General features: G+C 35.0%; 2 protein-coding genes across 2 annotated transcripts; one reads left to right on the forward strand and one right to left on the reverse strand.

Moving 5' to 3' along the window:
• Positions 1 to 2,548: 2,548 nt before the first annotated feature.
• LOC141718564 (2-oxoglutarate and iron-dependent oxygenase domain-containing protein CP2-like) lies at positions 2,549 to 9,010 on the forward strand. Its single transcript, XM_074520945.1, has 9 exons — positions 2,549 to 3,017; positions 4,757 to 4,804; positions 5,428 to 5,604; positions 5,696 to 5,846; positions 5,946 to 6,032; positions 7,129 to 7,253; positions 7,514 to 7,632; positions 8,486 to 8,601; positions 8,696 to 9,010. The coding sequence occupies exons 1-9, from the start codon at positions 2,745 to 2,747 to the stop codon at positions 8,725 to 8,727; spliced, it is 1,128 nt and encodes a 375-aa protein (XP_074377046.1). The 5' UTR covers positions 2,549 to 2,744; the 3' UTR covers positions 8,728 to 9,010.
• Positions 9,011 to 9,921: 911 nt separating this feature from the next.
• LOC141718565 (alkane hydroxylase MAH1-like) lies at positions 9,922 to 11,786 on the reverse strand. The gene has a single exon (XM_074520946.1). It carries the CDS (start codon positions 11,720 to 11,722, stop codon positions 10,196 to 10,198), a length of 1,527 nt encoding a protein of 508 aa, XP_074377047.1. The 5' UTR covers positions 11,723 to 11,786; the 3' UTR covers positions 9,922 to 10,195.
• Positions 11,787 to 12,117: the final 331 nt, after the last annotated feature.

Raw genomic sequence — 12,117 nt, forward strand, 5'->3', positions numbered from 1 at the left:
AGAATTCTTCTCCATGCATATCTCTTCTTGTTTTAGTCTTGATCTTCTTTCCCTTCAATCAGCCGCCTTACTTATCTGAAAGTCTTCTTAAGTCCTGATATTATCTCCTGATGAATATCTTCAGATATATTAAGTTCTGATAACTTAAGTTCTGACTTCAGTATAAGTACTGATTTCCAGTTAAGTCCTGATTTGTCCTGTTAGTCAAGATCTGAAAACTAAACACAAATCATTATTAGACATGATATCACAAATATATCTAACAGTTTTTTCATTACACTTATAGTCTACATACACTCTCTCATTTACTCGCACATCTTGGGCTTCTTATTCAGGGTGATTCATGGCTTCTTTTTCTTCAGTACCTGGTAGGCATTACAGATGGAGCAAAGATGACTGTTGTTTTACTCATGGTTTATGTGTTTTGTTACTTTATCTGGTGTGAACACAATGTTAGGAGACATAAAAAGGGACTTCTTAGACCAATCAAGCTCTTAGAGGGGATCGCGATTGATGTTAAAGCTAGACTTGGTAGCTCTATTTGGTACTCTAGTGTATGTAATAGGCTTGATTTATGTTTTCACTAACTGTGTAGTTGTGTATTTGTGTAGTCTAATGCACATGTTATTATCCCTTTTCTTTTTGTTTTTTTACTCCCGATCTGGTTTTATCTCAGATTGTATTGAGGCAGGACCCTCTTTGGTCTGCATGGAGTAAGGATTTATCCATCTATAAATTCTTGCCTTCCGGACTATAATCATGATCATGAATATGGTTATAATGGTATGGGGTTAATGCATTATCTTTGATATTATATGCTTGATATTCGAAATTTAGATATCTTAAACACTTGAAAATTTTAACGATTCAATTTTTTTATTCAGATTTTTTAAATGACCCCTATTTACATCAAACTCAAACCAAATGTATTAATATATTTAGAGCATTTCTAAGTTATATCTTTACTAAATATGATATAAAAATTGGTTCTTTGTGATTTAATTTAATTTCATCTCCAACAATGCTTCTCATCGGGATAAAAGATAGTGGACGGAGAAAATGATTATTTTGATAAATATATTACATAATATTGGTTAAAAGTTCAGTTATCAACTTGTCAAAAATATCTAACCCGAACTCCAACTTTTATCGAGTCAAATTTTTGTTCGTGTATCGACTTATTAAGAAAAAATTATCCGCGTACATGTTCACAAATAACTCACGAATTTTGGTTTAGGTTTAATGAACAATTCATTAATATTGTTCATGAGCTTTTGATTGCAAACAACTTAGCTTACAAACTCGTTGTCACGTTTCGAAATTTTGCATGAGTTTCACTTATTTTTTAAATAAATAAAATATCAAATAATAATTTTAAAAACCTTGCAAACAAAATAAATTTTAGTGTTTAACATTCTGATTTTGATTAAATTATATCATTTTTATTGAAAATAATGATACACACACTTATTAAATACATGAACACAAGTTAAATAAAATAATTATGTATTTGCCATCTATTATGTATTATAATTTGAATTTTACAAATATAAAGATTTAATAATAAATGTCATTTGTAATTAAAAATTGGTAATGTGATTTCTAGATAAAAATTTATACAATTATTCACTAAATAATGTGTCACGAGCGTGTGTTAATCACGAGGACATATTACTAATAATTAATATACTTATTTATGAGATATATAAATGAATATGTTACCGTACACTATTTATGAAGTTATTCATGAGCTATATAACCAGGCATGTTTATAAAGATTATTCGGGGATATTATAATTATTATTCATGGATATTATAATCGAATTTGTTCACAAACTTTGTGTCGAACTAATAATTTAGTTTATCTACAAACCGAAACTTATAATTATGCTCGTGTTCAACTTGTTTATAAATTAAACAGTTCACCGGCCAAATTTTTTGCGGACAGAAATCAATTTGTACGTCAACGTATCAAATTATTTACATTACAAAAAATAATATAAAATAACCGTTTATATCTTAATAAAATAATCATAAAGACGAAGTAATGACGGTGCTTTTCAAACCTAAACAAATACGGAGTAATGTGTTTACGTGTAAGTAGAAAATTACTGGTCTTGATAACAAGTCCAACAATGTCTTAGTTGAAGCTTTAAATATAATATAAAATATTATGTTCTAATAACTTAGAACATATTTATCTTACTTCAACTCCAACAATGTGTCTTATTCTCATTATATATTTTTAATATTTTATTATTAAAATATTATATATTTTTAATATAGTAGAGAGAGAAAAAGAGAGTGTACAATAATATATAATAAAATATAAAATAAGACAACGAGAGAAGTGACTTAAAAACAAGACACAAAGAGGTTGTCCTACTGATATAAGGCATCACTGGAACACTGTTGGAACTACTTTTATTGTCAAATGCCCTAAATTTTGATTTAGGACATTATATAAGACACTCGTTGGACTTGCTGTGACATAACCCATATCGTCCAAACAAAACGCAGGTGACTTTAAATAAAAAAGAAATGAACGAAATTTAAAAATGGTCCACATTAGGTTTTACAACGATAATATAAGTTCGCAAAGGCTGAGAGAAACCCTAATTCGAAAACGCAATTTGCATGACTGTAAGTATATATAATATCTCTCCATCTCCCCCAGATGCTCTGTTCATCTCTCCATTCCCCAATTACTTGCATGTAAAAACCCTAATCTCTCTCCTCCCACCATGTCAAACGGCGTCGTAGATCAAAAACCCGAAATGAAGCCCGCGGCCAACGGCAACGCCGTCGTTGCGGCGACTCACCGGCTCCGGTTGAACCCTAACACCGATCACAAACCCGATAATTATGAAGATCTTAAGTTAGATTTCAGTCATTTTCTGTTCAGCTCGCTTGAGAGGTACTTGCCTCCGTCTTTGATTAAAGAGTCGCGAGAAAGGAAGGTTGAGTATATGCGCCAGATTTTTCTTCGTTATTCGCCTCAAGGCGAACGCAATCGAGTAAGTTTTCTGTTTGTTTGTTTGTGTAATGTTGTCTTTTTTTTGAGGTGTTTGTGACTTTGTGGTGAGGAATGTGATTTTAGGTATTCAAATTGTGTGATTGATGTGTGTAGGATACTGGAGATTTAGCTTCGTGTTTGATTTTCGTGTTTCGGTTTGGTAGACATGCAGGGGAATGGAAGTAGGTTTTGGTGTGGTGGTGAATTGTGTAAGTCGAAAGGCGTTAAAGAGGTGTTTACAGAGGCCTCTGGCTTGTAAAGAAAGAAACTCGGAAATAGTGTTAAAATGCAATTTAGGTTTAATTGATAGCGGAAAATTTTCAGAGTTGGAAATGCTGACCTAAACATTTGAGTCTATGAGATTTATAAATTTTTAATTGAGTTTCTGTTTGCTACAGTGTTTACTGCAATATCTAGTTCTGTAAGGTGTTTGTGGAACGAAAACTAGGTTCGGGCATACTTATTTCTGGTGAAAGGCGTTTAAGAGGTGTTTCTGAATGCCTCTGGTTTTTCACCTAACAAAATATGATATCTCTGTTAAAATTCAGTTTAATTTTATTTAAGGAGGAAGAAAGAGTTTCAATTCCTGTGTGTAACAGGTGGGAACTATGAGATTTATGCATTGCTTGCCACATTATTTAGTTCGGTGAGGTGTTTGTATGGTTAAAGCCCTATTCTGAATTTTAATTCTGTGGTATGTATGAGTGACTGTACGACACCTAATTTTTTTGAGATTTAGTATTCTCTGAAGTGCATTCTCTCTTACGAGGGGTGTCAGATTACTTCGAAGTAAAATCTCTCTTCAATCTTGTGCCTGATATGAGTAACAATGTTTAATTTAAAGATACTTTGTTTAGTTACTAAGAAACCAGTAAAAGTTGACTTCTGAAGCTTACTTTGTATAGTTACTAAGAAACCAGTAAAAGTTGACTTCTGAAGCTTATGCTCGCTGATGTTAAGAGAGCCATATTACTAACGGGGGTTCATAATTAAACTAAGTTTATACTATATGCATTTTGATTCTATGAAAATATGGAAGCATCAATATTTTTTAAATGTGGGTATTTCAGATGCATTCCATAAATTTGTCAGCTCTTTTCTTGTTATGTGCCTTGTTTGGTTTGATCTTCTTTTATCTATCCATTATAAAATGAACAATGTCACAGTTTATAGTTTCTGTTAACGGTATTGTACAATGACACCATGTCTCTACAATACCATTATAATAGTACTTCAAAGGTACGAACTTGAGAACATGACATTTTTTGGTGCAACATCTGGAAGTATATCATATTGGAAGTGTACTGAATTTTGAATTCTTTTTGTATATTACGTGGCTTAATGTCTGGAATATGTTGTTTGTGTTTGATTGGTTCAATCATTTAAGTTTTCCAAAATATTCTTAAACCAAAGTATAAGATCTTAGTAAGAGACCACCCTGATCGTTTGCTCTTTGAGTACGCAAATGATGTCATCTCCTGTCTTGGTGAATTTAAATGTAAAACGTACTTGCTCTGTTATCTCATCATACGCACACAACTTTTTCCACCCATCCTCCTACCCTCGACCTGTAAAAATTTATACTTGCTCTTTGAAATGGTGTTTACATAAATATTATATTATGATCAGTAAGAGATGTATATCCTTAATATGCTTTTTGCTTCTTACCACTGGCATTCTTATATCATGTGTCGGAAGATTAAATAATATTGAGACTGTTTGTTGATTCATTCTTGACAGTTCCAGAGGCATAAAGAATACAGACAGAAAATCATATCCAACTATCAGGTATATTATAATTGCCTCTGTCACGTGAAATTCCTGTTTTCTTTCTTAATTATAAATATTTCTGATTAAAAACTTGTACTAAATTTATCCCTGATGTAAGGGCATAGTTAATGTGCTAATTACCCAAAGGAAAATGTATCTGTGACGAGACAATACTGTTTTGTGTCCGACTGCCTAAAATTCAGGACTAGGTTACATCGTCCACCTAATGACCAAAATAAGCTTAGGAAAAGAGCATCCAGAGTGCATGAATATGGATGCTAAATATATCCAACTTTATCATTGTATTGCAAGGGCCACCACTACTTACAGTTATATACACGTGTACAGTTGTACATGTGCATAAATTGCAATTTACTTTTGTTATTAAGTATCTGTATACCTGGACCTGTCATCTAATGGACATAGAATTGTAAACCTTTGGTAGGGGGACATGATTTTCTTAATGACATGTAAACCTTTGATTAGGCGTCTACAAAAGCATGATCAGAATCCGTATGATATGGTCATATGATTACCTTATTTTCCATAGTAGATAACATGGAACATATTAATAACTTGAATCACCATCATCATTCTTCTTACTTTCAAGTTTTAACAAATTTTTTCTTTTCTTTTTGCAGCCTCTGCATCGGGAGCTATATAATATGCATCCCACAAACTTCTTTGTCCCATCTTTTCTAAAAGCAATCAGTGAGAACAAGGAGGAGGGATTTAGGAAAATAATAACTGAACCTTCACCAGGAATTCTAACTTTTGAACTGCTGCAGCCACGCTTCTGTGAAATGCTTTTAGCTGAGGTAGCGACTTGCCGTCGCTCTTCATGTACACTACTTCAATTCTCTTGTAGTTTTAGCTTTTATGTTTTCTTATCAGGTTCTGATTGCTTAGGTAGATAATTTCGAAAAATGGGTTCGTGAGACAAAGTTCAGAATAATGCGACCAAATACCATGAACAAATATGGTGCTGTTCTTGATGACTTTGGCTTGGAATCGATGCTTGACAAGTTGATGGATGATTTTATACAACCTATATCTAGAGGTGAAAATTTGTGTAACATCTGGAGTAATTTTAATAAATATATATGGCTAATGGAAGAGGTCTATTTATGCTCCAATATTCTGTATGACTTCCTTGCAGTTTTCTTTCCTGAAGTTGGTGGATCAACACTTGATTCTCATCATGGCTTTGTTGTTGAGTATGGATTTGACAGAGACGTTGACCTGGGTCAGTGTTCCTTTCCATCATCTTACCTCCGTGTTTATATAATTTGAAGGCCACGGCTATCGTACGGAGTAGAATAGGAAGGCACATGGCTTGTTAGTTCATTATTTAGACCGCCAACTGATAATCTGAGTAGTTACCATTGCCAGAATTTACAATGGTTGATGTATCTTGCGACAGTTACCATTATAATAATCTGGATAGTTTTTTTTATAAATATTTTGTGCTTTTCGTTATTGAAATCATGTTCTATTTCTATATAAGTTATGAAGGTCTTTGTATGAGTATCACTATCAGCTACTGACATCAAAGAGACGAGAACCACATACAATGTTGTATTTATGGGTTGTACTCTTAGAGTGCATAAACGGCCTTTATAACATGTACAATCCTTGCGAAGGTTTAAAGTATACTACAATAATCTTGAAGTCCAATATTTTATCTTTGTTGTATTAAATTCTCTTTGTAGCTAGGAAGCACCGACTTGGACACAGCGATACGGGACGGGACATGGGGATTCTCCAACTATCGAAGATTCCTGGATACAGGACACGGAAATAAAGATAGCAATGAAAAATATAAGATTTGTAGAAAATATAAACCTTATTGTAGATGCATTGTCACAATGGAAAATTCTCATCAAATTCTTCTGCACCTGTAACTATTCGCACTTGAACTAATTGACCCGCTCATCGTATACAAATTTTAAAGACACTGGGAGATGTATACACTGATCCCTAGATACATATAGTGTTATATATTCATATATTTATATGTAGATATATCAGATTAATATATGGGTGTATGAAAAACATAATTAGGATACAGAAGGTGAGAATGATTGATATTAGGGTAAAAAATCAGATTTTTAGGGCCTTTTTAAGGTGGGTCGCGTCCCTTTCCGCACCGTGTCAGAGCTGTGTCCCCTGCCGCTTGTGTGTCGACACGCCATGTACTCAGCCGTGTCGGTGCCGAGTTGCCGTGTTGGCCGTGTCCAGCACGTACGACACCTTTATTGCCGTGTTGTACTTCCTAGCTTTATAGATACCCTAACCGTGTTTTTTTAATCTTAAAGTTCTGAAAAAGTTTGCATTCTCAGGTTTTCATGTGGATGATTCCGAAGTCACCTTAAATGTCTGTGTTGGGAAACAATTTACTGGTGGTGAGCTGTTTTTTCGCGGGGTGCGATGTGAGAAGCATGTCAACACAGGAACTCAATCAGAGGTATATGGGCCTTTTCCTGGATGTACTTCATTTGAAGATAATTAAATTTCTTCTAGATTATTCATGTTATAATTGGGCTATTTAAGCCCTTACATCCACACCATACATGGGAAATTTCATCGTTTATCTCTTACTGATCCACGTTATTTTAGTTGCGATCCTTGTTGCAGAAAGATCTTTTTAGTTATACTGCAACTGCATACCTGAGTACTGTGTACAAATGTTGGTTGAAGACTTACATTGAGTTTAAATGCTTGTAGGAAGTGTTGGATTATTCTCATGTCCCGGGGCGTGCTGTTGTTCATCGTGGTCGACATCGTCATGGAGCTAGAGCAACTACCTCTGGGCATAGGTTAAATTTGCTGCTATGGTGCAGAAGGTAAGTCTGCCCAACTCCTTGAACCCTGCATCCTACAGTGCTTGATGTTTTAGTTTTAGCTTCTATATGTCCTTGAAAGGCTGTAATAAGTAATAAGCCGATTTAAAGCTGCAGTCAATTATATACAGACATCTGTTGCTGATACAGTTTCTTACCTTGTCACTTGCAAAAATAAGCCGTAGGTCGATGATCATACCATCAGAATATGATACTTTATTGCTTTCCTTTTCTGGTTCGACTTAAGTTTGGCGTTTGTTTAAACTATATCAAGAGAGTAAGTACTGGTTTCGGGTTGAGCTCCTGTGAAATGTGAACGTATTCTAAAATCTCCATGCAAGTATCTGCTCTGGTCTTAAAGTTAGCAATCTCAATGGTTTTTTGTTGCATACTTTCAATAGGATGAATGAACCTAAGAGACTAACCGTTCTAGCTAGACTGGTTACTCATCTAAAGTTCATATCCAGCAATGGAAATGGGGATGGGTAGTAGTTCGCTTAAACAGTATATCCTTTTTCTAGTTTCAGGAGGCTGTGCATCGGAGCATGTTTATCTTTCTCCGTATTATGGCTATCACACACACAAAAGATGTGTTTGGCTCAGTATCTGTTGGCAATTACATGTATTTGTTTTCCATATTCAGTCCCTACCTTTTGCTATAAGGTCTCCAACAAAATGACACAATTTCGTTCAGTACGACCCTTTCTTTCTTGGTCATTGAGTTAGTTGCTTGCACACAACATGCTAAAACCTGTATAAAGCCTATCTAATAGTTTAGCATTATAATAGAGATTGTCTTCTTCTTTGGAGCTGTTTCCCGACCTTTGTACTGAGTTTCTCAATCCTCTTTTCACAGTTCTGTTTTTAGAGAGCTGAAGAAATATCAAAAGGAATTTCCAGAGTTTTGTGGTGAGTGTCAACGTCTGAAGAAAGAAAGGCAGCGGCAGTCGCTTTCTGCTATTAAAGTGGCAAGTGTTCCTAGTACCTACATATTATAATTGGACAAGTAACACTACAAAGATAATAAGTTCTTTTTCATTTGTGTTAAATTTCTATCCGCAGGAAGTACTGAAGAAGCCAGAAGAAACCCCGTCTTGAGTGACATTCTGTAGTTCCCCCCCCCCCTTCGGTGAATTAGCTATGACAAAGCACAGGCACAGTTAGTGTGCATTAATTATCTTTTCCAAAGTATAAAATATTAAAGCTTGTTGTCTGCTTTTGCATGTTTAGTGTTTTTTAGTAGCTGCAAGTTGTACATTAAAATCAGTTCGAGGGTTACTTTTAAGAAGGGAAGAAAGCAAAAAAATCAAAAAAATGTACTTGTTCTAATTAACTTGTCGACCAATATGGGTAATGTAGTCAGTTTCTATGGTTGAATTAACAGGTTTGGTAAAGAAGTTGTCTGAGTCGCTTAGATGTCTCCAGTTTCTATGGTTGAATTAACAGGTTTGGTAAAGAAGTTGTCTGAGTCTCTTAGTTTTTGGGCTGAAAAAGCTCGTCGAATAGCTGTCTCCAGTTAAATTCATATTGCTTGTCACTACATCCAACATGACATTCATGATTACTCTGTGTCACGTAATTGGTTGCTCACTCTAAATTGTCACCCTTGATATTTTCAATTGTCATCGATCAATTATGCTTTTCTGTTTTCTTGCCATATACTTGTACAATGGTCTTAAAATTGGGGCAACGCTGTTGGAAGTGTCTTTTACTATCCAATAAATAAGCAAACATTTAAATCCTAATTACATTAGGGCTGAAATTTTTTTTGAACTATCTGCAAATTTAGTTAATATTTGACTCGAAAATGTGATCCGAGTTTGGTGGAAATGTAAATACATCAAATTTACATTTTTTTTTTGGCTATATTTCTTGCCCAGTAGGGAGTAGCCCATATGATTTTAGTAGGTACATAGGATGGCAGGATATTGTATGTTGGATAATTCATTTTGTACTATTTTAATACAGTATATATTATTGGATAATATAATTTTAAAGTAATCTGATTTATAATGTACAAATTTCCGCATGTACATAGGACTAGAATATCTTCCGGTTTTGCATGGTGGAAATAAATGTTTTCTTTCATATTTAAATATCCTTCGTACGATATTACATACTACTATCATACCTGTGTAGTTGTATATGTAGTTTGCTTTTCAGAGCCTTTGAATAATTGATAATGGGTTTTATAGTTGTATGCGTTCATATTAATGTGAATGACTTCTAGCTAGGAATGGGTTTTCACAGTTGGGCGTCGGTATGATATTTCGTCTTAAATCTCTCGTCCAATTTGCTTCATTTATGATTTTTTTGACAGATCTTCATTTATAATTTGATACAATTGTCTGATACCGGATATTTTGTCTGTAAACTCCTAGTATAACTATAAGTTCAGAAGCTTACATGGCATAAGAGACTAGAATAGGTTTGGACACAAAAAGGTTTAAATTTACAAATAGCAATACCGGCATTTAGGAAAATACAGTAACAATAACAATCTCTGATCATCCATGATCCACGCAGCACACAATAAGCATATTTATATTTCATAAGACAGCAAGACTTAGGACCATCTATCTGTAATCCTAACCTTCAATCCATCCGTCATTAACAGAATCATAGAAAGATTAGGAATCACTTTGTGTCCTTCAACCATCTTAAACTTGTAATTGTAAATTAATGCAGCAGCCACCGCTTTCATCTGAGTATAAGCCACCTTTTTTCCTAGGCATGCTCTTGGTCCACCGCTAAACGCTGTGAACTTATAAGCAGGTACATGCTTAAGTGTTCCGTCCTTGGAAATCCATCTCTCTGGTTTGAATTCCAGGCAGTCTTTTCCCCACAGAGTTGTCATTCTTCCCATCGCATACAAAGAAAACATCACCCTCTGTTTCGGGTGAACTCGATGACCTGTTGGTAGAACGTCGGCTTTGATAGGCTCCTTGTGCTGGAATGGAACCGGAGGGTACAACCTCAATGCTTCCGAAATTGCACCATGCAAATAAGGCAGTTCGCTTAGCTCTTCATCGCTGAAAAATTTCCTTTTTTCAGCTTCATTTTTTGGCCTACTTGCTTCAAGTTCAGCTTGGATTTTAGATTCCACTTGTGGATGTGTAATGACAAGCCAAAGAAACCAAGTTAGCGCTGAGCTAGTAGTGTCTCTTCCTGCTAGTATGTGGTTCAGTACGATATCTTTCATAAACTCATCGTTGTTTTCTAATCCCAGCGATTTGTCCTCTTCAGTTATATACAATGTTAGAAGATCAGCACCATCTCCTTCTGCATCATTGTGGAATGTGTTTCCCCTAGTGCTTACTTGTTTTCGCCTTCTTGTTATATAAGCATATAACACATCATCAATGACTTTCTTTGCGTGGCTCATAGTCTTCTCAGATCCAATGTTTAGCCACCTCATCAACTTCCACAATGTTTGTGGCATGACATGGCGAGTGAATATAACTTCTTCAGTTTCGTCCATGGCTTTTGAGAATGGAACTTCATGGAGTTTAATATCAAGGCAGCCCGGGTCGTAGCCGGTGACAAACATGCAAGTTGTATCAAAGGTAAGCCTTTGAAACAAATCTTGCATGTCCACTACTTGACCTTGTTGAGAAACATGATCCATGATAGCGATGAGCTCAATTTCAATTTTTTCTGTGCTTATCCTCCTCAAGAACTTGCGGAATTGATGAAGACTAAACAGGAACTGAGAGTGCTTCCTCTGAATCTTCCACAAATCGAATTCAGCATTGACAATTCCATCTCCAAGTACATCAAAAATCTCCTTGAATTCCTGGCCTTTGTGGAAATTAGCATAGCCATCGCTTAGTACATAGCGAATGTTAGCTGGATCAACGGTGAATAACATGTCCATGTTAGTAAACCAAGGGCCCTTAATAAGGAAAGTACCACCACTTCGATCCAGAATATGGGTTAAAACGTTATGAACACGATTCACATTGGAGAAAAGCCATGGCATCATCCCTACCAGGGGCCAGTTCCATGGCAGACCATCATCGTAGCGAAGTTTCCTCATATACCAAAAGCTTAAAAATGCTAATACAATTTCCAAGTATTCTAGGCCTTCCATGTTCAATTTTTTCAGTGGTACTATTTTTGGTGATATATTTTCAGAATGATGTGGATGTGGAGAGTGTATACGACAGCTGATATATAAACGCACAATGCAAACATAAATATATATAGCCACCTTACTGGCAAATTCATTAACTTTAGGAACTAAATAACAAATTGGCAACTCCTCACATTAAATGGGAGATTATACTTGATATTTTTTTATACTTATATAAGTGTATTTCTTTTCTGGTATAAAAAAATTATGGTAATATGTCTAATTTCCAATTATTACAGTTAAATGGAATTCCTTTAACCTGATGTCTACTTGAGTAGGGTGCATGTCTCAGCGGCACAGACATGTTAAGATGGGTATGTCATAACGTCAATTGACTGAATTAGTCAGACATG

Source organism: Apium graveolens, chromosome 4 (assembly GCF_009905375.1).
Source record: "Apium graveolens cultivar Ventura chromosome 4, ASM990537v1, whole genome shotgun sequence".
In the NCBI taxonomy this organism is placed as follows: domain Eukaryota; kingdom Viridiplantae; phylum Streptophyta; class Magnoliopsida; order Apiales; family Apiaceae; genus Apium; species Apium graveolens.

Bases quoted from the DNA above. Each gene is read 5' to 3' on its own strand.
- LOC141718565 (XM_074520946.1), bottom strand. From the start codon at position 11,722: ATGGAAGGCCTAGAATACTTGGAAATTGTATTAGCATTTTTAAGCTTT.
- LOC141718564 (XM_074520945.1), top strand. From the start codon at position 2,745: ATGTCAAACGGCGTCGTAGATCAAAAACCCGAAATGAAGCCCGCGGCC. The intron at 5,847-5,945 runs GTGAAAATTTGT...ACTTCCTTGCAG, and splicing joins TATACAACCTATATCTAGAG to TTTTCTTTCCTGAAGTTGGT. The intron at 8,602-8,695 runs GTGTTCCTAGTA...ATCCGCAGGAAG, and splicing joins TTCTGCTATTAAAGTGGCAA to TACTGAAGAAGCCAGAAGAA.